The sequence below is a fragment of the Oculina patagonica genome, chromosome 11 (genome assembly GCF_052425735.1).
Source record: "Oculina patagonica isolate OP01 chromosome 11, crgOcupat, whole genome shotgun sequence".
Classification (NCBI taxonomy): domain Eukaryota; kingdom Metazoa; phylum Cnidaria; class Anthozoa; order Scleractinia; family Oculinidae; genus Oculina; species Oculina patagonica.
The window spans coordinates 14,892,778-14,919,600 of NC_135768.1; the positions used below are offsets into that span (position 1 = coordinate 14,892,778).

The window sequence follows — 26,823 nt, forward strand, 5'->3', positions numbered from 1 at the left end:
TTCCATTATAAACCCACCAATAAAGGAGCCTCCAGTCACATTAATATTATCCATATTATTTATCAAATATTTTATCCACTCTAGCTAGTGCCAGAGTTAGTTGCCCTATAGCCTGAGTACTACTAGCCTGCGTTGCACACGAACTAAACTCCGGTATAGTCGGACTATACCAGGGCTTAGTTCGTCTGCAACGCAGGCTAGTTGCCCTAGCTATTTGAAATTTTCTTGCATTCTTTCCTCTTGCATGGTAATTAGACCTCGTGCATGTTAAACACAGCGTTGCGTTACTTGTTGCACAGTTGTCACGCAAGTAGTCATCTTGGCTGCGCTACGTGGCGCGAGAATCTGAAAAGGGACTGGGAAGATTCGGACTGAGATCGCCAATCAATCGTGCTCTTGGTGTTGCACGAAGGAAAATATTCCAAAATTCTTTCTTGCCTTGTATTTCGACCTTCCACTTTTGTGGGAGCTAGATTGGGTCTTTTGGCATCTTCTACAGTTCGTTTTAGAGCTGTTGCAAGAATAATGAGCTCGGTAAAGAAACCCTTTGAACGGCTTCCAACAAGCGTGCTTCCAAAGAACTACAAATTGACTCTGAAGCCAAATCTTACAGAATTTACTTTCACTGGCGAGGAAGTAATCGATGTGGAGGTAAAAATTTTAGTTTGTGAACAAAATGGAACTGACTTTTGACAATTGGTAATGATATGTTTTAGGTTTCACTGATGATCAAAACTTTGTGCTGTGTGTGAGTGTTATCTGTGTGGGGAGGGAGGGGAGGAACCTCAGTGGTTGCCCGGGGGGAGAGGAGTTGGTCATTATATGGCAAGCACAGCTTGGGGAGAGTACCAAACATTCTGAGGGGGCTGCCCTAACTATATGTACCGGTAACCAGGTTGCTGTTCAGTTGTAAACATGTGATCTTGTCAAAATATGCAGTCTATATCTTGCTGGGTTCTAGATTTTTAGATGCTTAGGCCTTCCCCTTTTTTTCTTCATTTACCGTCGTCTGACCGACCCAAATTTTGGGGTTTTCCAGAAAAAGTTGTGATATAAGAAATATTACAGACTTGCAGATTTGCAAAAGAGTGTTGGTGGTTCATCTGTTTTCACTTTTCTCAGCTGAGTTTAACCACTACATCGACCTTTTCTTTCTCCATTGCTGCCATGTTTTGCGATTGATAGGAAAAATACCGGTAGTTACTGTTTTAATAACAATTATTAAGGGACTGTTCGTTATTTATGGCTAAGGAGGGGGGGGGGTGATTTTAAACCAATTCAGGCTTATGTAAAATTTATATTACCCTCCCCAAAAGAGGGTATTTTAAACCCCCCCCCCCCCCCGTGTACATGACAGGCCTTAAATTTTATCCCCCTCCCCCTACCCTCAGGACGTGATGTACTTCCAATTGTGAAATTGCATACAGCATTTGTTCTGGCTGCGTGCCAATAAACCAAAATCCAGTGCAAGGTCATTTGTGATCATACAGAATTGAAGCACTCAGTAAAGAAAGCGAATCTGCAGTGCTGGTATTATTATAGGCCCAGAGAAGATCCAATATAAGAAAGAAATCAGTTCGTCGTAGTCTCTCCCCATATCCATGTGACTCCTATATGGCGTTGGCAAGCTGGAACGATCTCTAGTTTTGCTGTTAGAGTATTTCTATTTACATGCGCACTACAATACTGTATTTTAAAAAACTACAACTGGCCCGGGTAAATGACACATGTGGGTTTTGCCATTATTAAATATCAGATTGCATGTAAAGGTATTTAATAAGTTAATATACATGTATATGGGAACCTTTAAATAACGCTACTCCACGTCCTGTTTTCTTGGCTTTTTAAACTAAGACCAGGTTCTTTTGAAACAGAATTCTCAAACAGAGAGCAACTTTTGAAATGTCTGCAAAACGGCTACACATCTGTTGAGACTATTGAAACAACAGTTTCAATCAATCAATCAATCAATCAATCAATCAATCAATCAATCAATGTTTAAATCAATGTTTCAATCAATCAATCAATGTTTGTTTCTTAAAGCTTACCCACCTTATTTCTACTGTATTTTAAAAAAAACACCCCCCTTTTATTGATTTTGAAAATTTTACCCCCCCCCCACTCTAAACACTGCCCCCCCCCCCCTTAGGCATAAATAACGAACAGTCCCTAATATTCTCAGGTTAAGGAAGAAACCAATACAGTGACCATCAACTGTCTAGATATAAATGTCAAATCAGCCAGCTTTTCTGTTGGAGAACATAGTAAGTATTTAATGTATTTAATATATTATAAGTGGTATATCATATCATTGACAAAACCTTGGTGCGTTGCAGTTGCTGTTTTTCTTACTTGAAACATTAACAAGTTACCGTAAGTAATTTCCCCTTCCACCTTTACAACGTTGCATAGTATGCAAAAAAATAATGCCTCCAATTGCTGCCTACTTTTGCTCGCCAACTGAAACCCACTGCACAAGGAGTTTGGGCACATTGAATTGTGCTATCCAACACTGAAATGGGGGGATCGGGGTGGGCAGGCCAATGACTTTTGGCAATGACTGTAGGCCTGCCTTAAGAAGACACACTTTAGAGACAGGAAAAAGTCCTGATCGCACATGGTTAGTATCTAATCTGATGACAATGAAAAGGGAGCTTACCAGGTGGTGCAGTGGTCTAATGATAAGCCAGGGCCATAGGCAGGGGTAGGGGGGTGGGTGCAATGGGTGCATCTACTCCCCCCATCCCATTGGCCACATAGTTCTGCCTATTTGAGGAGTGAGGGTTGACTTGCAGATTGCAGGAAATTAACACCTTGACTTTTCAAAATTTCCCAGGGGAGAATACCCCTGAACCCCCCTAGATGCTCACACCTCTAGTACTCACACCCACCCATGCAAAATCCTGCCGATGGCCTTGTCTGGATCAAGAGGGTAGAGTTTGATGTTGTCCCTGACATAAGATAATATTGTTTCCGCATTTTTGCTTTTAGATTATCCATCTTCAAACATAATACATAATAAAGAGGAAGAAACGGTTATCGTTAGCTTTTCCTTACCCCTTCCCTTGGGGAGAGGCCTGTTGTCCCTGAATTTTACTGGAGAACTGAATGATAAGTTAAAAGGATTCTACAGATGTAAATACACTGGAGAAGATGGAAATCAGAAGTTCTGTGCTGTTACACACTTTGAGGTATATTCAACAATAAAATCAGCATTGAAAAGGGGCAGTACATGACTCCTGATCTGAGCAAAATTAATGTGTGACATGTGAAACAGCTCAAATCTGGCCATGATGCATAAATTACCAACTCTAGTATGTTGTGTGATCTGTTTATTTTGAAAGCCGTGATTCATGGTTCTGGCTGAAAAGGTTTGTGCAAACCAAAAATGAACTACATATTCATAAATCAATTCCTGGTAGTGAAGCATCAATTGACAAACGACATGAATCATAAAGCCAAAGACCAGGTTGTGTGGAGGACGCATTCTCTTGGCTTAACTTATGCGTTTTAGGTTTGTCTTGCATTGACTCCCCTGAGAGATGAACTACTCTTGTTACTGGGCTATTGAAAGGGGAATTAACTATTTTTAATCAATTAAAGCTCATTTTTTTCAAATAATGTATATTGAATACATGATTAATGAAATTGGTCTAAAAATGCTCATGATTTGAGATTAGGACCCCCTTTACCACCCTGTAATATTATCCCCAAAATCACGCACATGTAGGTGCCATTGAGGTCTTACTGAAAGCTCTCACTTTAAAAGAGGTTGGATGTGTCTTCTCAAGTGTACTAAGTTTTTGAATAATTATGGCAAACTCCCGGCACATATTCATGATAATTATATTAAGGATATCATTCTTTTATGTACAGATAGCAGTTATATATTAAACAAGGACTTCCTGGCCTTATGTGGGTATCCTGACAAATTGTACTAATTATTTTATGTTGAAATTAACAGCCTACAGGTGCACGCAGAGCATTTCCCTGTTGGGATGAGCCAACCATTCGCGCCACATTTGATATCACCCTGGTTGTTCCCAAGGACAGAGTGGCTTTATCAAATATGGTTAGTAAGTCTCAGAGTGCAGACAAAATTAATATTTAACTAAGCTTTTTTCTGTAACTTGATGTACTGTAACCAAAGGTACATGCAAGGTTTACAGACTCTCTAGACACTGCTGTTGTTAAGTTTTTAAACAGCTGTTACATTGAACTTTAATATCACATGTAGCATTTCACTCTGTATACAAGCTAAGTGTAAAGTAACACCACTCAACATCTTCACCCTTAACATCAAGTGATCTCAACTGTAATAGGTGTTACAGGTAAGAGCCCTTAATGACAGCCCTGCTAAATCTCTAGACTACACAATGTAATGCATGCACAACTTCACAGGTACAATTAGCTCTCTGCAGGTATTTTGTGCTTGCCATCCAATAATGGGTTATTGAGCATACATGCAGACCCACAATATATGTGCGAAGGGATAAAACTAAATGGATTTCTATAAGCATTACATGCCTGTGATGCTTTAGCATCATATGCAAAGGAGTAAAGCTGAATGTCTATACAACTTAGAATCATAGGTCTGCAATGCATGCAAAGGGATATGCTGCACTATTCTCTGTACTCATTGCATGCCTTTAATGCTTTAGCATGAAAGGCATGCAATGCATGCTAAGGGAGAAAGCTACAAAGCTCTCTGCACACATTGCATGCCTTTAGTTCTAGTATGAAAGGTCTGCAATTTGTGCAAAGGGCTCAAGCTATATAGCACTCGGCACACATTGGATGCTAATAGTGCTAGTATGATAGGTCTACAATGTGTGCAAAGGGCTATAGCTACAAGTATCTCTGCATGCATTATATTGCATCTGTATAATGCTAGTCAATTTCCAACTATTGTTTGTTGGAAGTTAAGTCTCAAAATTGTGTCAGTTAACTAAGGGAGACTCACAAGATCAAACATTCCAAACACCCAACAGGGTTACAGGGCTCAACTTAAGGAAAAAACCTAAGGGCTAAGGTGGCTTTTAAATGTTCAGTTTTGATTGCCAGCCCAATTTTCCCCCTGAATCAATGATTCATTTTTATTTGCCTTAAAATTAAAATTGATATTAAATTTAAATTGTCCAAAATTTTATCTTCTGAGTTTGATGTTATGTAGATGAATACAATTGACTGTTAAATATTCAAACTGCCTCTAAAGGAATCTACTTTCATTGCTATTTTATTTTCAGAATCTGACAGAAGAGAAAGATTACACTGATGACACTTCTCTTAAAGTGGTGAAGTTTGCCAGAACACCTATCATGTCTACATATCTTGTGGCATTTGTTGTAGGAGAGTTTGACTATGTTGAAGGAAAAGATTCTGATGGTGTTACTATCAGAGTTTACACTGCAAAGGGAAAAGCTATCCAGGGAAAGTTTGCTTTAGAGGTGAGTGAGTTTATTATTATTTTAAAAATGTTTTAAGCCAATCCTTATACTCTTTAGGGAGGTGACGTGGCCTGATCGCTAGTCCACTGGACTCTCGACTAAGCATTCTGTGTTTTGAGCCCTGCCCAGGGTCATTGTGTTGTGTTAGTACTAGTAGGCAAGACGATGTACTCTCACAATGCTTACCCTCGAGGTGTATTTATGAATGGCCCTAGGGAATTACTTGGTAGGGGGTAACCAAGTGTGATGGACTACAATCATTGACAAAACCTTGGCGCAGTTGCTATTTTTCTTACTTGGAATGTGAAAACGTTAAGTACTTTCCCCTCTCCCCCTTTGCAATGTTGCGTAGCATGCAAAAAAATATTGCCTTCAATTGCTGCTTACTTTTGTTAGCACACTGAAACGCACTGCACGGGGAGTTTGGGCACATTGTACTATCCAACATTGAAACGGGGGGATGGGGGTAGGTGGGCCAATGACTTTTGTCAATGATTGTAGCATCCCATGCCATCCAGGGTGAATTAAGTAAGAAATACATATGTATACTCTCAATCGCTTTGTGCTTAACTAAAATGGGAGATACATGGAGGCACTGGCTGATGGGCTAATGAACTTGACTGGTACTTAGTAATAGTAATGCCTCCATGTTCATTGATTATGTAGACATATCTGCCATAACAGCTGAACCCTGTTATTTTGAACCATCAGGGGAAACATGCAAAATAATAGTTTGAAATAGCAGGAGTTCGAAATAGCCGATAGTAAATGACTGAAGGGCAAATCCAAGGGAAACGGGTTTTAGTTTGAAATAATGGGTAATAGTTTTGAAATAACCGAGTTCAAATTAGCTGGGTTCAAATGTAGTCTATGAAAGACTGCCTTATGTTGTGGTCCAAATTGGTATGATGGTTTTTCCTTCGTTTTAAACTCATTACACCTGAACAAAGGAAAACACCAAATTGTACCAAGGGTAAACTTGAACATAACAGCTATCCAAAGAAGACATATTCTGATATTTTTATTGACATCAATGTCTAGGTTGCCAAGAAGTGCCTACCCTTCTACAAAGAGTATTTTGGTATTGGTTACCTACTGCCAAAGCTTGATCTCATTGCTATCCAAGACTTTGTTATAGGTAAAATTAAATATAGCTATTCCTCCAATTTCATCAGAATTTCATGTTAGCCAGGAATCACATCTACATTACATTCTGACCCATCACTGCTGTGCCTTATTTTTAAAACTGAGTCAAATAATTTTTGTTTACATGTCTGATGTGGGAGGCGCAGTGGCCTGATGGTTAGTACACAGGGCTCAGGATTGTGCCGTCTGGGTTTGAGCCGTGGCCAGGGTCATTGTGTTGTGTTCTTGGGCAAGACACTTTACTCTCATAGTACCTCTCTCCACCCAGGTGTATAAATGGGTACTGGCCAATTAATGCTGGAGGGTAACCCTGCAATGGACGAGCATCCCATCCAGGGGGGAGTAGAAATACTCCTAGTCGCTTCATGCTACAGAAACCGGGATTAGCTTCGGTCTGTATGGGCCACTTGGTTCGACGCAAACTTTTCCTACTTTACCTGTTTACCTGCTTTGAATCATGGCTCTCTGATTCCACCCCCCGCCCCCACCCCACCACTCTATCCCTCAAGGTGTCAACTTGGTGGTTTTGTCTGACATCATTAAGAAAGACAAATGAAGATATCAAATTTGTGTTTAATTGTTAGGAAGGAGCTGTGAATCTAGAGCCTAGAGCTATGATTTTTTGTACAACTGCTAATTTTTAGAAAGTGCTAATGAGAACTACCATGACATTTGTTATTTTGATCACAGGAGCTATGGAAAACTGGGGCCTGGTAACCTACAGGTATGTTCACTTATTAAATTATTAAACATGTTACAAGTGTGTTACGCTGCAGGGTAATCATGAAAAAAAAATGGTCGGCTGATAAGCCTAGGAATATTTACTAGCATGAAGATCATTTTCACAAAGTAGTCAAAACAAACATTTTTAAAATTAAAAAAATTAATGTTTCTTCATTTCATGTTGGGTTAATCAATTAGTTTTCAGAAGGAAACCCCATTTGTTAGGCTTTTGTTGCAGACTACAACATTATAATATTCAACTTTTAAATAACATCCAGACATGGTGGCTTATTTGTTTTTATTATACATTTTGAATAAAGTTTTTAATCATGTGCTACCAGAAAACATCCATATCCCTCCCACGGATGTTTTTTTTTGGTTTGAATCCCTCCACCCCTCTGCAAATTCCAGTTAAGTAAATAGTCTAAATGCAGCTTTTGATTTCGGCGAAATGTCTGTGTCCCAGCGAAGAGGAGTTATCACGCTTCTACCCAAAGAAGATGCAAATTTGTTGTTTTTGTCAAATTGGCGTCCAATAACGCTATTAAACGTAGACTATAAGATAGCGTCAAAAGTTATTGCTAAGAGGATAGAACGCGTCTTACCATCTCTTATCCATCCAGATCAGACCGGTTTTATGAAAGGGAGATACATAGGACAAAACATTAGGCTTATAAATGACATTATCCAGCAAACTGAGCTACAAAAGATCCCTGGGATACTGCTACTTCTAGACTTTCAAAAAGCATTCGATACCCTAGAATGTTCTTTTATTCAAAATACCCTCAACCTGTTCAACTTTGGTAACGGCATTAAAAAATGGATCTCTACGTTCTATACGAACTCTGAGAGCAGCGTCTTGAACAATGGTTTTTGTACAAACTATTTTAAATTGTCGAGAGGGGTGAGGCAGGGTTGCCCCTTATCACCGTATCTCTTCATCTTAGCTGCAGAAGTTCTTGCCACAAAGATCCGACAAGACAAAACTGTCAGAGGTATCACAATCTTTGGAACAGAGTCGAAAATAAGTCAATTCGCGGATGACACATCAGCCTTTTGTGATAATTTATTTTCTGTCCAAAACTTGATTGCAATAGTTAACGATTTCGGGACATTTTCAGGTCTGAAACTAAACACTTCAAAAACCAAAGCGATATGGTTAGGCCCATGGCGCAATAGGGAAGATCAGCCCTTCAATCTAAAATGGACAAAAGAACCTGTTAGAACTCTTGGGATCTTTGTTTCTTACGATGAAAATGGGAATGAGAAAAGAAACTTTACGCTTAAGGTTCGAAAGCTTAATACTAATCTTGATATTTGGAGATCAAGGAATCTCAGTTTATTTGGAAGGTGTTTGATAACAAAAAGTCTCGGCATTCCACATTTAGTATACTCCACTTCAATGTTAGTCATCCCCTCGGAAACTGTCTCTTCAGTTACAACCTCTCTATTTGACTTTATCTGGTGTAAAAAACCGGACAAAGTTAAAAGGCAAGTCATGTATCAAGACTATGTTGACGGAGGATTACGTGTGCCAAATATGGAGGTAATAGCTAAATCATTAAAACTTGCTTGGATTTCTAGATTTTTGATAACCGACGCGCTTTCAAGGAAGGAGAACTGGAAGGCAATTCCCTATCATTTTTTCAGAGAATACGGTGGTTTAAACTTTCTATTACGTTGTAATTACGATAAAAAATTTCTCAACCAGACTGATATACCTCCTTTTTACAAACAGGTATTGTGGTACTTTTTAGAACTTAAAACCCTGTATGAAAGTGACAATGGACAAGAAATGATACTGTTCAATAACAAAGAAATTCTCATTGGGAATAGGCCGATTTTTCTGAAAAGCTGGTTTGAAGAAGGAATTGTCTCTATCCAAGATATTCTCAGCGAGAACGGAAAGTTTTTATCATTTCAAGAATTCAAACAAACATACACAATTAAGTGCAACTTCTTAAATTATTACCAAATCATATCTGCAATTCCGAAACATCTAGTAGAAAGAGCAAAACATGCTCAATTAAATAAGTCACTCTTTCTTGATAGTGTGAATTTTCAATTGTCACCTACAATATCGATCGATCTTACGAAAACAAAAAACAAAGACTATTACTGGCTTTTTATAAAGAAAAGTACTCCCAAAATAATTGCACTTAGTAAATGGGAACGAGATCTATCATCAAATGATATTCATTGGAAAAACTACTTTAAGCAAATTAAATTTATGTGCAAAGAGAACAAACTTAAAGAATTTTACTTCAAACTTGCTCATAGGATACTTGTCTCCAAAAAGGAACTTCACCTCTTTGGAGTATCGAACAACTCGGACTGCACCTACTGCGGCCATCCAGATTCGATAAGTCATACTTTCATCGACTGCCACCTTTCTAAACAATTCTTTCATAAAGTTTTACAACACTTCAATGAAGAAAACGGCACCTCCTTTACGCAAAGTGATGAAGAACTACTCTTTGGTAAATCACTAAATTCTGCTCAACTGCAACGACACTCTCTAAAAAAGAAATTAAATTACTGCATGTTATTAGCTAAGTATTACCTTTACAATCAGAAACTTAATCAAATAGAGCCTGGGGTAATTGAATTCGTTAGGAAACTTAATTTTAAATACCGTGTAGAGAAATTTATGTAAAAATTTAGACTAGTTAAAAGTATTTGTTAGTAAGTTAGGCTTTATCGGTTAAATTGTGTAACTTGATGTATTTTTATCTTCTTTTTTTTTGTAACTGTTTTTTTTTTTCACTTTCTGTAACGTGTGATATTAAATAAATGCATTAAAAAAAAAAAAAAAAAAAAAAATTCCAGTTAAGCCCCATACTTTCCTTTAAAAAATTTGGCCTTTGAGACCCCCTCCCCACCCCCTCAGAATTTCCAATGATCCTCCATGGGGTGGGTATAGATAAGTTTTGGAAAGTCCATTTTTCACGTCATAAAATTACCTTTTTCATTTGACTCATAATCAGTATTTTTATTTATAATCATCTGTTTTTGCTATTGTTAGGGAGACCTGCCTGTTGATTGATCCAAAAGATTCTTCTGCAGCAGCTAAACAGTATGTGGCTTTGGTTGTTGGTGAGTGCAAGACTACTGACTTAATTGATGTGATGTTTTACATTTTTACAATATAACTGGGGCGGTTCCAGGGGTGGTTCGGGTGGTTTGGTCAAACCTCCTTAACTAAAAGAAAAAAACATTCTAACACAAGCGGTTTCTGACAAAAAAGCATAAGTCAACAAAACAAAATGCCAGTCTAAAATTCGTTTTATATAAGCGCTTCGTTCCATTGATGCAGGCACAAATATAGACATTGCTGAAGTCTCCGAGATGTATATGTCAGATCTCCTTAGCCCACAGACTCGCGACATTGAATTTGATCGTTGGATGAGAAAATGGCAATCAGAGACGGCAGAAACTCAATTTTTCGAAGAAACTCAATTTGTTTTTGTTCAAATTTCCCTTAAGGTAACAAATGACAACTTTATTGATTGCACTTTCTGTCTATTGCTTGTCAAGGCTCCTGGCTTGTATAATTGCGTGTATAATTCCAGTAACATCAACTGATAACGAGCGCTCAAACAGCACTTTAAAACTAGTCAAGCGCTACCTTTGGAGTTTGGACCATGATGACAACCGAGAGACTCTCTGGCCTGACTTTTATGAGTATTTATTATGAAAAGCCTGTCGATTATGATACTAGTTGATCTTGATTATTGCAAAGACTTAAACATAGTCCTTGTTTAATAAAATAGCTTTAAAAAGGGATGGTTTGTTAAGGTTTTAAACTGTCCACAATCATCCCTCAGAATGCTGGAAATCGCATTACCAAGGACTTAAATTTCAAAATTTCCTGGGGGAGCATGCCCCCGGACCCCCCTTCTCGAAATCCTGGATCCGCCCCCCGGCCCGCCAGTAGCCAAAATCTTTTGCATGCTATTTGGTCCCAAGATGACGGCTATGGTTAGTAATGAGTAGAGACAATGAAAATGCTAGATTTTAAATAGAATTTTTTGTTGTTTTCTTAGGTCATGAACTTGCCCATATGTGGTTTGGAAATCTGGTAATTCAATTTGTTAATTTTACATTTATTTAATTATTGGTCATTTTTTATTACTTTTTTCTTTTTATTACACATGAACTCAGTGAAGTTCATAACCCAACTGCTTTTGATCGCATGATTAGTTGTATGTAATTACAAGGACAATCAATGAACCTTGAAAGCCGAAGAAAAATATGAAACAGCAAGTGGAACAGAATCTAAGCTAAAGCTGATTTCCATTCCATACTGCACAGTCTCAGGGTTGTTCATTAATTTGTTTTGAATTTGTTGATATGTGATACTTCAGCAATAGCATAACGTAGCCAGCTTTCTGATGGTTTGTAGGCCTAGTCAGTCTTAACCTGCGATCAGGTGTTCTTTTCTCTTTTTCGAAAGGGAGAGGGAAACTTTCCCGAAGTGATAAATAGGGAAGGAGGGCATGATCTCAGGTTAAGTCGTTCAAGTGGCTTGTGGGGGGTGGGGGGGGGGGGTAGGTTGCGAGGGAGGGCTCCAGGGTATGCTCCTGATAAAGACCATCAAAAGGCAATTTGGCAGCACCTAAATTTTGACATTTTGTTATAGAGAATGGGCCAATTTTCATTCATTGCTAAATATATCAATGCACTTGTCTTAACGACACATACCTATCACTTGGCTAATCTAGAAGTCTCCCTAGTTTCTACTTGCTGGAGACAAGATAAATTGCGAAAGGGTAGTTCCGATATTTATAATGAATATTGCTTTCCATTTCATCTTGAAAGTGCTTCAGTGGGCTAAGAAAATTGTAGCCCCGGGCCTATGGTCCTACAGGCAAGCTACGCCCCTGACATACATGAAGTACATGTGGTCACAGGCCAAAACATAATATGAAACTATCATAAATAAACTATAGTTTGTAACCTTGTAACATTTTTTTTTTCTTTTTTTATCTTTGTTCTAGGTGACAGTGGTAAGTTACCAAGATTGGGTAGAATACTTGTATTTAATTTTTCACGTGTGGCAAGCCTGTCATTAACCACATAGTTCCTGGCTGTACCAATAGTGCACATTTTAAGTCTTTTTATTGTAAATTCAGGAATGGTGGACTCACTTGTGGCTGAAGGAAGGATTTGCTTCATGGATTGAGTACCTCCTTGTCGATCACTGTTTCCCAGAGTTTGATGTATGGACACAGTTTGTAAGCACTGATTTTGCCAGTGCCTTGAAGCTTGATGCATTATGTAACAGGTATTTGTTTCCCTCTAAAGAATTTATTTGCTAGCAGTATAGGCACGCAATGTGTGCAGAGGGCAAGGTATGTGGAGCTCTTTGCACGTATTGCACGCTCATGGTAGCATAACCATATAGTTTCCCAACAGTGACAAAACCAAACTGAATGCAGTGGAAAAATACTTCTTATTTGATTGACGAGAATAGATCTGTACTGACAATTCTCAAAGCAGCTTCCAACAAACTCAGAGTCCTGTGTTCTGAACAGTCTGATGCTCACGCTACTCAAGTATGAAAACTCAAACCAGTTTCTGAACCAATCAGAAGTAAAACCAAAACCGATCGTGACTAAATCACTGGCGCCCTGTATTTCACTTCTTGTTTTGTTGTGATTGGTTCACTGGACTGTCTGCATCCTTTGTGATTGGCCGGTGTGATTACATTGGTTTTGGTGTTTTGACACTCAATTGAAAATTGCTCAATAACAATGACTAATAAGTGCTTGTCTTTTCCATTTATGAAACTGTGGCATGTTCAAGTCACCCAATAGAGGTAACGTGTTTGTATTTTCTCTATGTTATTAAATGAATATTGTTCTTGCAGAGCTTTCGAAGTAACTTAGACAAAATTAAACTACTGCAGAAACCTGATGCAACTAAGTAATAAGGGACTGGCAAAATATGTTCGTTATAATTAAATTTTAGGTTATAACTTTGTTGTAGGTTCCAGTTGGCCACCCAGGGGAGATAGAGGAAATATTTGATACTATATCTTACAACAAAGGTGCTTCAATTATCAGAATGCTACATCAGTATGTAGGAGATCAAGTAAGTTTTTACGTTAAATCGCCATAATTGGCCACCGAAAACAAGGCTCAGCCTAAAAATAATTCGATAATAAATCCCCCCTCCCCTCCCGTTCGACTTCCATGGACTGCTACATATAGGTATTAACAAACGATTTAGACAGCGAGCAGTCTCTTATTTGATCTAAAATCCATGAGACGAACACAAAAAAATTAATGTTGACGCAAATAATACTAGAAAGAGAACTTGCGAGCCTCGATTTGCAAGTAGCGCAAGCGCGGTCGCGGTCGCTCTTCTTCCGGTACCTGCGCTACTTGCAATTCAAGGCTAGCTGCTTCCCCCTCTCGTATGTCGGGTTCGCTTGCTATTTTTCGTACATCCACACGGATTTCAGAGCAAAAGAGAGACTGCTAGCAGTTTATGAAAGGTGTGACTTTTTCCAATTTCTCCTTCCGATTGTTAAAGCCCCCTATTGTTTAGTATGGGGCCCAGTTCTCGGCCACTTCAGACGTAAACTTGTATTTCTTTCCTCAGAATAACTAAAGAAACTTGAAATTTCTCTCAGAGCTAGCTTCATCTTCAGCTTTTTGGTATAAAGCTATCGACCGGTCAATAATTAATTTGCCCGAGCAATAAAAAGGGAAAACTCCATCTGTGGGCCCAGTTCTCGGCCGCCAAAAAGCTTGTGCGTAATTTCTGTATAAAAAGGCTCAATTAATTTTCACAGTCATAAAATCACTCTGTAAGCTTATTTATGTTACGCGCCTAGTTGCTTCCCTATGTGCAGGTTTTGGCAAAACTGCAGAATTGCGTTGTGTGACCAATGCATTCAGATGGTTTATTTTGCAGTGAAAAGGTCTTGAACTAGTTAAGTGTTGTAGAAATAATAGACAAGACAAGAGTCAGCTCAAAACTTAGACATTTAATTGAACTTTATTTTTAAAACATTTCTTTCTTTCCACCATAAAAAATCACAATTTCACGCTGCTATTTTCTGTTTATGTAATTATTGTTTTTTATTCTAAGGACTTTAGGAAGGGCCTTAATCACTACCTAAAAAAGTTTGAATACAGCGCTGCTTCAACAGGTTAGTTACATCAATCTATTACGCTCGTGACGTGAACACATGAGGTTTTGTAGTTTAACATATACCCCACTAGACCACTCGATTATAGTGGTAATAGAGCGCCCAACCGGTATCTGGGAGGCCATGGGTTCGATTCCCGTCGGGGACTCAGAATTTTTCTTTGTCCCATGCTCGTGTCATTGTTGAAAAATACATCTTTATTATTTATCACCGAGCTAAAAAAAATACCATCTTTAATTTACTAGTGTCGATTTATAAGAAAAGTTGTAAATTAATACACTTCATTTTATTGCGGTCTTTTACAAAGTAAAAAAAAAATCCTCTGCCGTAGGTTATAGGTTGTACTTCTTCTAATTGTACAAACCTCTTTTTACCGCTGTAACAGTACCAAAACAGACCCTTGTAAAAGTTCTCTATTTTAAGTAAAATGATCTTTACCTTTAATATCAAACCAACCTTCTTTGTAAAAGTGCAAACGGACCCTTTTTGTATAGCAAAAATTGGTATCGATCTGGGTTTCATTCTGAGTTTGTGCTTTGTTTTCAAGATGATTTGTGGGCTAGTCTGTCTCATGCCAGTTCCAAACCAGTAGCTGCCGTCATGGACACATGGACAAAACAAATGGGATTTCCAGTACTGTCTGTCACAGCAGAACAGGTATTAATTATGATGGGTTTTCTCATTTCTACAATCTCCAATAATAACACGTCAAAGGGAATATGAAGGGAAAACATAGTTTGAAGTCCTGTGTGGTCTATAAGATTTCAGATGGGTAAAATAGCAAGAATAAATATGTGACACTGGTCATATGAAATGAGTATCGTTAAGTTCCTTTGGGTAACTAAAACGTATACCAAATGTGGATCAATCCGTCTAATGAAATAAAGACAAGGCGTAAGACATAATTTATTTTACCTCGAAAAGCTTAGGAGCCGTAGCTCGTTAAAACGCTCTCGTGAAAAAAAATGGTTTAAAAATTACAAATAAAAAGACGTTTTAAAAAGGTAAAAAGTGTATATATGTACAAAATTTTGATTGTGGTATGAATAGATAGAAATCAATATAAATATAACTTAAAAGGTAATTGCAATTACAATTAAAAAAGTATCTAAAATTACAATAATATTAGAAAAAAATCTTTAAAATTACAATATCAATTAAAAAGGTATCTAAAAATACAAACTTCATTTGTGAATAAAACTTCACAATCCAATCAAAACTTGTTGAAAAAATTATGGTACATCAAAACAGAGTACTCTATTGTCTTTAAAGTAAAGTTCATCATCAACAAAATAACATCCGATCTGTTTGGTACGTACACAGGTTTTTGTTTTGTTGTGTTTGTTTTTTTTTCCCCTCGTTTCCTAATAGCAAGTCAAGTAGTCAAGTAATGTTCGAGGGTAGTTACATTCGGAGGATCGCTACCTTAAGATTTGCTTACAAACGTCGAGTTTTATGGGGCGAATTAGACGGTACGATTCTACTCAAAAATCACGTAAAACAATATACGACATCCTTACAAGAGACGCGTGTGTGTGAAAGTGGTCCTGAGTCATGCCGCCGTAGGCCTGTCGTAACTTTGTCGCATGCGACAATTAAGTCGTACCGTGTAAATTGACATTATCGCTATTTTTCGGGAGATCGTTACTTTTCGATCTTATGTATGGTATATTGTTTAAAAGTGTTTAATCTGATCGCTATTTTTTTTTCCAGAAGGGAAAATCTTTTCAACTCACTATATCACAAAGGAAGTTCTCGGCAGATGGTGCAACAAAAGGTTAAGCACTGACAACAAAATAGACTAAATTAAAAACGTGTCCTCCCTCATTTAACCTGCGTTGCAGCCAGGGTTTAGGTTGTCTGCAACGCAGGCTACCTCCATTGTGTGCTAAATTCTTCCCCGCTCAAGAGATGAGCTGACGTTCAACCCAAAAAAATTCCATACTGATGACGTGGCCCTACAGACATCCGTTTCTCTGATTGGTTGTTTAGTTCGTGCAGATGAATTTAAAACCAAGAAACAACCAATCAGACACACTACACGGATCTCTGTACAGTTGCGTCATCAGTACGGAATTTTTCAGGTTACAACAAGGACCCTCATCTGAAGTGGGGGAGGAATAAATTGCACGGAGAAAGATGCTGTTTTCTTCATGGTCAGGGGGGGTAAGAACATACAGTGAAACGTTTTTTTTCCTTTTAATCACGAGACGTTACTTTCTGGAAGTATGTTGGAGCCACACCTTACGACTATGTCGTCAATACGACCGTTTTATTGAAGCCCAAAGAAAAGCTTAGGGTTTCGTATTTTATATACAGCCACTTTAATACGACTACCTTCAATCTCGGACAAAACCGGTTGAGAAAAACGCATTTCACAGATTTTTTGCGAATGTCTTGACTTACAAGCTTGTTAAAAACGTGTTATCCCCGTCTCACCCCACTCAATGTTGTTTTATGGGGTATGCAACTCACCAGGCTTTGTTTTCATAAGACGACAACATTGACAACATTGAAATAGGGGGATTGACAAGAATGAGCTGTAGTACCAAAATTGGTGAAACTTAGCAAGGTGTCTCAACCGTTTTGTCCAAGATTGTTGCTAATCGTCTGATTGTCAAGCAGACGTGATTAGAAAATCATCAACAAGGGGATAGGATCTTGATGTAACACCAAAATCTCTGAACTAACTTTAAAAGAAATGTATGACAATCAGTAAGGAGAATTATTCAAAAGTTTTTTCACTAAGTTTTACCCTTAAAATGTTTACTAAAACTTCTATATCAAATTTTAGATTCTTCTCAATGGAAGGTACCAATAGCTGTGTGTACCAGTGCAAGTCCTACACAACCTGTAGTTGAAACATTGTTAGAAAAAGACTCTTGTACTGTTGTGGTCAATGGAGTTGGGAAAGACCAGTGGATTAAGGTAAATGACAATCAAGCTTACCCCATTATGATTAAATGAGGCTAACGCTCTATGTAAACAAACTAAACCTGCATCGTAGCCCTAATGGTTAGTGTGTTAGACTCTAGAGAGAGGGTTTGAGTTATGGCCAGGGTCATTTGAGTAGTTTTCAATTGAGTGTCGTAAAACCAAAACCAAAGTAATTACTCTGGCCAATCACAAAGGACACAGACAATCCAGTGTACCAATCAAAATTCGAAGCAAATACATGTAGCTGGCAGAAAGCGCGGGAAAACGTGCGCGAGCAAGTCACGATTGTTTTTTTTTTCTTTTTTTCTTTTTTTTTTTTCTTGTCACGATTGGTTTTGGTTTTACTTCTGATTGGCTGAGAAAGTGGCGCGAGATTTTAAAGCCAATCACTAAGCGTAGTAATGCAAAACCAAAGCAAACGCAATTTACTTTCGACACTCAAGTGAAAACCGCTCTATGTTGTGTTCTTGGGTAAGACACTTAACTCTTCGCCCAAGCCCAGCTGTTCAAAGGACGGATGACGCTATCCAGTGGATAATGCTTACAAAACATACTACACTATCCACTGGATTTGTGGTTTATCCAGTGGATAGCTTTATCCGTCCCTTGAACAACTGGACACTGGTGTAAAAATAGTAATAAGTTAAGATGAAACATTAAAAATGTACAGCTAAACGTGAGCACGTTTTTCCTTCACTATTATTTCTTGTGTATTTGAGTTCGGAAGATCGTGTTAATTGGCAAATTTCCTTCTACTGAAGAGCATAACGAGTTCTTTCCTGAGAAGTGTACTTGTATGAAAAGAAACTCGTTTAGATGTAAAAGTGGCGAAGATTTGCAAAAGATAACGGTTGGTTTCCACAAATAAATCACTTTTAGAGTGTTCTGACATTTCTATTGCAGGTTAATCCAGGTCAAGTTGGTTTCTATCGTGTACAGTACTCATCCGCCATGTTGGAACTCCTTCTACCAGCCATCAATGACAACAGTGTTCCCCCAAGAGACAGACTGGGACTGCAGAGTGATCTATTTGCTCTGGTATGCACAGGAAACCCACCTCCTTAGCCAGCTATCATTTGAGATGATACGTTACAAACTGATAATGTAACGTTTACCGGAAATTTATTGCCTGACAAGCCGATTTTATTTTTCTTGAAGAACTTACATTGCACAAATTGCTTCGTTGATGCAGTTTTTCAAGTGAAATTATTTTACAAATCCTATTTTATCTTTTATAGTATTCCTATTTGCTCGGAACATGCGTGCTTGGAAGTCACTTCAAAGTCAATTCCTAGCAGAAGCTCTAAATTTAGAAAGAGAAGCCTTTTCTCTGTAAACCTGTACTCCTTTTGCATGAAAAGTTTTCAGTCTTTGAATTCGGCTTTGGCTCAACCTCAGGATGCTTTTCCCTTTAAAGTGGGAAGACTTACTTTGAAGGGAAAAGAGCCCAGGAGACGATGTTGGCTTTTGCGTTGGAATTTGGCTAACTGGTTTAAACTGATAATGTTATTCTTTTCTTTTTACATTGTACCAAACAAACAAAAAAACAAAACTAAACAAAACAATGTCGCGCAAATGTCTCACTTAAAAGTAGCCCCCTCGCTTCGTTAGCCAAACAAAGTGCAAATTTTATGTGGGCTACCAGAGTCTAACTGCTCTTTAAAACATCAGTTAGGCGCGTTTACACGACAGAAAAACTTGGGTATGGACCTGTCAAAAAATTGGTCCGGACCTGACCACTTTAGTAGAGAAACAGTCAAATCAAAACGGGGCCATATAGAATCCTTTTGTTTCACAGTATTTTGAATTTTACCTTTCAGGCACAAGCAGGCCTTGCATCTACCACGGAATTCCTTAAATTAGCTGAACAGTTCAAAAACGAGACAAACTACACCGTCTGGAATGACTTGACTGCCAACCTTAGCAATCTGGCCAAACTGTTGCAGAACACTGGGTTCTACCCTAGTTTCCAGACCTTCTGCGTGAAGCTTTATGAGCAAATTGCCAGTAAAGTCGGATGGGACCCTAAAGATGGCGAAGGTAACAACGCAACGAAAAAAATACATATGAACCTATAATAAATGACCTAGCTCACCACCAGTTGCCCTGTAGCTCAGTGGTTAGATTGTTCGACTAGTGTGTGGAAGATCGTGGGTTCGATTCCCGTCGGGGACTCAGTTTTCACTTTGCCCCACGTTCAGGGAGGGGTGAGGAATAGAACTACTCCGAGTACCTCCATGACATGTAAGCGCCAGTCTGATGACATCCATTGGTTTCCGTGTTTATACTCACGACAGTCATGTGGACTACAGTAAAAACCCGCATCAAAGAACATGCATTTTTCCAAGCTAGCCTAAAATAGTTCTTATATAATTGTTGTTTACTGAAAAATTAAGCCATTTAGGTCCTTAAAATGGCAATTATGTCTAAATGGCTGCATTCTAAACTAACACAAACCTTATTCTAGGTTATCTTATTTCTTTTTATGCCCTTTATAACTTTCTATTTATGCCCTTTATAGAAGTGTTTACTGAATTTCTTTTGTGAAGGGGTTCTAAATGGAAAATCTTGGCCTAACAGGTTCTTTACCACTAGGTTGTTATATTTGGGTTTTTCATGCTTCTCAGCGTAATTTATCTGAACACAATTTATATTTCTTACAGGTCATTTGGACGCGCTTTTAAGAGGCTTGGTTCTTGGTTGTATGGGACGCAGTGGCGATCAAGCGACAATCGCTGAGGCGCGAAAGAGATTTGACGCTCACTGTAAAGGTGAATCCACCATCCCGGCAGACTTGAGGTCAGCGGTGTATAGCACAGTTCTTAAGCATGGTGATGACGTCACATTGGACTCCATGATGAAGTTGTTCAGAGAAGCTGATTTAGACGAAGAGAAAGTACGAATAATGAGATGTATGGGGGCTGTCTTACAGCCTGAACTGATCAAGAAAGTGCTGGATTTCTCCATGTCGGTATGTCTTGAAATAGCTTCAAAAACTTGACAGATATTTTTAATGGTAATTTATAACCACGAAAAAGTAAAACCAAAACAATTAAGTAAAAAAAAGTCAAAAATATGAAATTTTATAGAAGATTAGTAGATACTCTGCTCGTCTTGCTAGCGGTTACACATTCATTTCAACGTTTTATACCCATCCACTCTACATTGACAAGTATTTTCTCCTTTTCTTGGGTGTTTTAAATTTTTTTTGGTCAGTACCAAGAGCACGACTCTGGCAAGTTCCAATAAATGAAAGTCAGCGGTAAACGGACTTAATATGCGCAAATCAAATGATCACCCCTCGCATGCTCAAAAAATTGCGTGGTTCTGCTAGACACTTTCTAAAAGGGATTTATAAGGGTTGTGCATCTAGAAGTATATCAGTCGGGGGAATAAGTGCCGGTTTTAGCAAATCGTCGTTGAAGGAATCGAAGAATTTCTGTATTATTTCATCCCATCAAAAACTAGCGCGAGCGGTCACGAGTACCCCGAAAGCAATTGCGTGTTTTAATATGTCATATTGCTTAGCAACTTTCTGGGACGAAAACCGCGGGCTCAGTCACTTCTCGGAGAAGAGATGTCGCCATCAACTGGAACTTGATTCCCCGACTGATATGTAGCCTTGCCGCAGTATGCCATCCATTCTAATACATTCATGGCTTGTTGCTATATGACCTTGTTTTGTCTATTATTTTTCAGAGTGAGGTTCGGTCCCAGGATACTGTCTTTGTCATTGCAGGTGTGACCGGGAGGTAAGCCAATGGTCTGGTTACAAACTAGAAAGTGCTGGAAAAGTGGGTGCCTGGGTGGCACGGTGGTCTAAAGATTAGTGCATTAAACTCTGGATTTGGTGGTCAGGGCTCGAGCGCGGGCTGTGGTCACTGTGTTGTGTCACCGTGCTGTCTGTGGTCACCGTGTGTTCTTGGACAATACACAACTCTCACCCAAGAGTATAAATGGGACTCGACGAGCTGTTAGTTTTATTAGAATCATACTGCGACCAGGAGTTGATGGGGGAGGGGGAGGGGCTAACTTGCAGAAGTCGGTTCTTGTAGAACAGCAATGCACCTAGTCGCTTTATGTTAAAGAAACAACGAAACGCTCCGACTTTGTTGGCCATTTTGTCCCGGGTGTACACTTTCAGCCGAATCTAATATATGTATTTTGTTTGTTTAGTTTACTAGGGCGTGAACTAGCCTGGCAGTTTTTCCAGGACAACTGGGACGAGCTCTACAATCGCTTTTCTAGTGGACTGTTATTACCTCGTCTGATAAAGGTAACTTGGGAAATTCCAGAAGAGTTTCTAGACTGCATGTTGATCAATCTTTGGCTTGTGTAGACACGACATTGTACGTGGAACTTCATATCACCAGAGCACTTAACGAGCACCGTAAGAAAGCAGACTAGTACAAGATCGAGTATCGATCGACCAATCAATCAATCGATCGATCAATCGATCGATCTAGAGAAGGTTGCACTTAATAGTTCTAAAACTGATAAACTTTTGGCCCTCTTTAAAATAGTTAAGACCCAGCTACGTTTTCAGAGCTCCACTCTTCCCTGTTGCTGACTATTTCAAATGGAGCCTATCAGATTGGTGTCAAATGTGATAATCGAAAGCAAAAGCAGAAAGTTTGAAAAGTCGTCTTCGTACAAAATCTCGTACTCGTTCGCCGATCTAAAGGTCCCTAATATTATTTCATCGTTCATGTCAGGGCTTATCATTTTCACCTTTTGACATCTCGGTATCCGATCTGCAATACCGTAGAATTCCGGTTATAAGCCCTGGGCTTATACAACTTCGTAAGGGGTTTTGGGTGGGCTTATAAGCGGAGGGGCTTATATCCGGGAGGGCTTATAAGCGGAATGAAAAAATCGTTTCGAAAAGAGCCACGGGAGTGTTGATCGAAATACCTTTTTTAGGTTAAAAACGCATAATAAAGCAACATTTAGCCCTGTTCGGTACTGTCATCCGGTAGAGGGGAGCATATATCCGGGGGGGCTTATAATCGGATGTATTTTTTTGTTTCGAGATAGATGGGCCTATAACCGGGGGGGCTTATAACCGGAATTTTACGGTATGCCAATTTGATCAAGAATAGGGATGTCGGCTTTCGTCAAAGTAACAAACAAACATGCTGCGCGTCGTTACCTGTCGCAAGATAGCAGGGTTTTATGTAATTCTGCGGATAAATTAAAGGATCTTGAAAAAAGTACACTGAGACAGCTGAACAAGCCTTTGATAATGGAATGGAGCAGCAACATCAGTGGTCAGAAGAAGCCCTATTCCGGGGGGGGGGGGATCTAGACGTTATTCAATGGAAAAAAAGTGACGGGAAGATAATCCCCCTGCGCCTTCCTCCCCCCCCCCCCCAAAAAAAAAGGAAAGGAAATATTCCAATTTTTCTAATCCCCAAAATTCTGAACCCATATTTCCCATTTTAGGGAGGACAAGAATGTTCCAAAATTAATTTTCGACCATTTTGTTTTATTTCAAGGTTACAACAGATTCGTTTGCAACAGAAAAGAGCCTCAAGGAAATACGGCCAAGTGCACGCTGTTGGTTAGCAAAAGCGTAACATCGTGTATTAAGTATCGTACATCGTGCATCCGAATAAAAAATCGTGTATAGTGCATCGTACACCGTGCGTGGCTGAAGAAATACCGTGTATAATGCATCGTGTATCGTGTGTCAATAATAGCTGATAGCGTACAGAGCATCGTTTATCGTGTGTATCAGTATCGTGTACCGTGTTCATCTACTTTGCAAATTATAAGCTTATCTTGTTCGTAAAATATGGATCAGAATTTTTTTGCCTAACATTCTTGCTTAAAATTATTCTCAACCAATGTTTGAGCAAGGAGAGACAAGACTATGAAAATAATAATTATCTTTGTCGCTCCCGAACACATACTGCGTCGTGCGTGACTTGTTGGATGACATGAACCATCCCGACATGAACTGGCGATAAAGTTTATCCCAACATTAACACTAATTAAATTTGCTCAAGTTTAACTTTTTTACATGGTGAAGGCATTTAAAAGATTTTTATGAGACGTAAAGTCTCCGGTTTCAAGTTTTCGGCGCTTGTAAAGCAGATGAAACAGAACGGTTTACAGATCTTTTCAGGAAAACAATTTATACGCTAACACGGCAGACAATGTAGCGCCGCATGTTTACCCGTCGACGCTAAAAAAATAAAAGTTTGCGCCTTTTATTTTTGTGCTGTTTTATTGCAACGGCCAGCGCAGCGAAGCCCTTTTTGATAACTTAACAGCAGAAGGGTTTTATCGGCACCAGTAATAGAGAGTTGTGGCCGCGGAATAAAATATATTCATCATTAGAACTTGTTGCGTGCGCGCGATTGATGCAAGGGATCAAATGTCATTTGAAACGCAGACATGCAGCATGATTTCATTCAACGCCGCTTCGAAGTTTATTACAGCGTTCTGCACTGGTTCTGCAAAATTATAGGAATACTCCGTGTATTTGTTCAGTTTCTGCTCCAAATTCAAAGCGAAATTAATGATGCAAGTGGGTTTATAATACGCTGTTCATGTAGACTTTTAATTTGAGAAGGGAAACTGATGTCACTGATTTAATAAACTGAATAAACCATACTGACATACTGAACACGTTGAATTTTGACCTCGCACGGTTTCATAGTTCAAAGCCTGTAATATTCCCACTGATTGGGAATATTGCTGGAAGAATTTTGTCTCTAGGATGATGCTACGTACACGAACCGATACACGTTACACGATAAGCATGATGTCACACCACGTGTAACATGAACATGAATTTGAGGGTTCATATTTCGAACACTTTTTGGAGGGAATATTTTGGCGGGGTATTATAAGAGCAGGTCGCTTGATTGTAGTCTGCTTTACCGCGATTTAAGCTTTGAAGTGTGGAGCTCTTAGTATTTATCTTGATGACAAAAATAATGGTACTGAAACTGAAAGGATTGAACGAAAATAATTGTTGTAATAGAATAAGAAGGGCTTGCATGTTGCCGACGTCTGCATGGACATGTATGTTGACGCTTTTTGAGAACATAAAAGGTAAATAGCTTCATGCCTTTGCATTTTTAACACTCTCGTATTCGAATACTTGCAGTGAGCTGTTAATTGACTTTATTCTAACTGCCTTTGTATAAGGTAACGAACGAGAACGAAATTATGTTTCTTTTTATTGAATTACTAGATGTATCGATCTACTAGATGTATCGATCTACTAGATGTATCGATCGGCTATCAGAGCTTCTACTCGCACGCCGCCTTTCACAGAACTAGAAGGAGCAGGACTATCAAAAGCTATCAACAGCGGTGTACATTTGGACGATAAGCAACGAAAATCCATTGGTATCAAACAATATTTTGTTAACAGTCTCAACATGTAAAACACAGCCTCTTTGTCGATCTTGTGACCCACTTTATGTGAAGGTTAACTTGGAACGTCACCGCTTGCAATTAAAGTACACATAAAAGTTGTTTTGTTCTTTGACTAAAAAATATTAACATTGTTTAAAATAACCAAGCAGTAAAACACGGTTCCTCGCACACTGATCCATGCATTGTAGCCGATAGACGATGTACGATGCTCAAACACAAGGCACACGGTACGTACACGATCGATGATACACGATACACGATACATTCAATATAAAATGGCACGATACACGGTGTTCAAAAGAAACAGAACTATATCGGCAAGTTATGTTGGACATTGCTGTTCTCATCGCAGAAAAAACGCCAAATAGCCAGTGGAAGATGCTAATAGTTGAAAGCAACATACCACATAGATTGTTTATTTTATGAACCATCCATGCGTTACTTCTTTTTGAAGATAAGATCACTGAAACCGTAGTAAAGGTTGATGTCAATTATGGGCACTGACGATAATGACAATCATTGGACATTTCGTCCTCATCATAAAAAACCTTTTGGTTTCTGAAAAGGCAGGCATCAATTGTAGCACAAATTACTGCAAAATGTTCGTTATTTTATGAACTTTCGGAAGTTTGCATTTTAGAGCTCATTAGTTACGGTGAAAACAATGAAAACGATTTTGATGTTGTCATATTCGGGTTGTGTGTTACATGTGACATGCCAAAAATACACAATTTTGGCCTTCTATTCGACGGAATATCTCAAACTGCCACCACAAAGGCCATTTTTTTTATTTGGATGGAAAGATCTAGTTGTTATTGTACTTTGTGCAAAATCTTGTCTCTTGGGATGAAACAAAATTCACGTGAAATGTAGTTGAAATCGGTACTTGACAACTGCCCACCAACAGCATGCACATGGCCATACAGGTATTAAAAAACACCATGATATTTTCAGTACATCGTCCCTCTTAACTCCCAAGAGTTTTTCTAATATCAAATTCCAGCAAAAATATATACCTAATTTGGTAAACTGAGGATAAAAAAAATGTTTGCATGCGAGTTGCCGTAACTGTGAAAGGTTTGAAAATTTTGGAATTTCTCACACGGTTTTTATTTGTTAATATTTTACCCTCTCTCCAAATTTGATAAAAATTGAACGTTGAAAATTGGTGATCATTGAACAAAGTTGTAACTCTTTAAAGATGCCTTTATTGGCCAAAAATACATTTCGAGGCTAAAAACAGCATGGGAGGTCATCACATCTCACTCAAACCTCACTTCCGCTAAAATCTCCCGCACTCTATTTCTCCGTCATAATTAACTCGTTTTCCAAAGAGTTTTTGTTCAGGAAAGATCACCATGACAACTTCATATTTAACTGAAAAAAGACTTTTTGGAACAATTCTTGTCTTTGAGGGTATATGTTCATGTACGTTGAACCTAAATCTTAAAAACTAACGCGACATAGCTCTTTTAATAACCGTGCACTGATTAATGCTATTGTTTATTGTTTGGTAGGATTTCTTTGCTAAGCGCTCAGTTCCAAACGCCGAGCGTACAGTTCAACAGTCATTGGAGAGCATACGCCTGCATATCACGTGGTTATCACGTGATTCGGACAATGTGCGAGTTTGGCTTCAAGAGAAGAGCTATTAAAGGGGCTATGTCACGGATGGCGGGTCTTAAAGAATTTTAACATCGAAATCCGTCTTAATCTTCTCCAATCTTAACCATCCTTGTTCCTTTTTGGCTTATTTTTACTTATTTGGTGTTTTTCTACCTTAGGAAACAATTATTTTGAGATGTCCTTCAATTAAAGGGCAATTTTGTTCATCGCAAAAACGAAACGACTTGCTTTATCGTAACATAGCGCCTTTAAGCTTGTCGCCTTTGCATATGTGTTCAAGTACTTTAAGAAAAACAGTTCAAACCAAGAGAAATAGCTACGAGAAATAGTTGCCACGTGTAGGTCTGTGTTACCGAAAAAAAAGAAGAAAAAAATCCCGTTCATTAT

General features: G+C 38.6%; 1 protein-coding gene across 1 annotated transcript; it reads left to right on the forward strand.

The window, feature by feature from the left end:
- Window positions 1-392: 392 nt before the first annotated feature.
- LOC144630433 (puromycin-sensitive aminopeptidase-like) lies at window positions 393-26,699 on the forward strand. The gene is made up of 24 exons (XM_078488804.1): window positions 393-651; window positions 2,183-2,264; window positions 2,992-3,191; window positions 3,965-4,072; window positions 5,247-5,447; window positions 6,489-6,585; window positions 7,284-7,317; window positions 10,342-10,412; window positions 11,363-11,397; window positions 12,317-12,325; window positions 12,452-12,603; window positions 13,125-13,137; window positions 13,308-13,412; window positions 14,418-14,478; window positions 15,026-15,135; window positions 16,192-16,255; window positions 17,273-17,406; window positions 18,319-18,453; window positions 19,236-19,455; window positions 20,079-20,386; window positions 21,115-21,167; window positions 21,592-21,691; window positions 22,914-22,959; window positions 26,326-26,699. The coding sequence occupies exons 1-24, from the start codon at window positions 526-528 to the stop codon at window positions 26,463-26,465; spliced, it is 2,604 nt and encodes an 867-aa protein (XP_078344930.1). The 5' UTR covers window positions 393-525; the 3' UTR covers window positions 26,466-26,699.
- Window positions 26,700-26,823: the final 124 nt, after the last annotated feature.

What these genes read in the sequence shown, in the direction of transcription:
- LOC144630433 (XM_078488804.1), top strand. Translation starts at nt 526, where the DNA reads ATGAGCTCGGTAAAGAAACCCTTTGAACGGCTTCCAACAAGCGTGCTT. An exon ending in GAGTGGCTTTATCAAATATG is followed by an intron (nt 4,073 to 5,246) that starts GTTAGTAAGTCT and finishes TTTTATTTTCAG; the next exon opens with AATCTGACAGAAGAGAAAGA. An exon ending in ATACAGCGCTGCTTCAACAG is followed by an intron (nt 14,479 to 15,025) that starts GTTAGTTACATC and finishes TTTGTTTTCAAG; the next exon opens with ATGATTTGTGGGCTAGTCTG.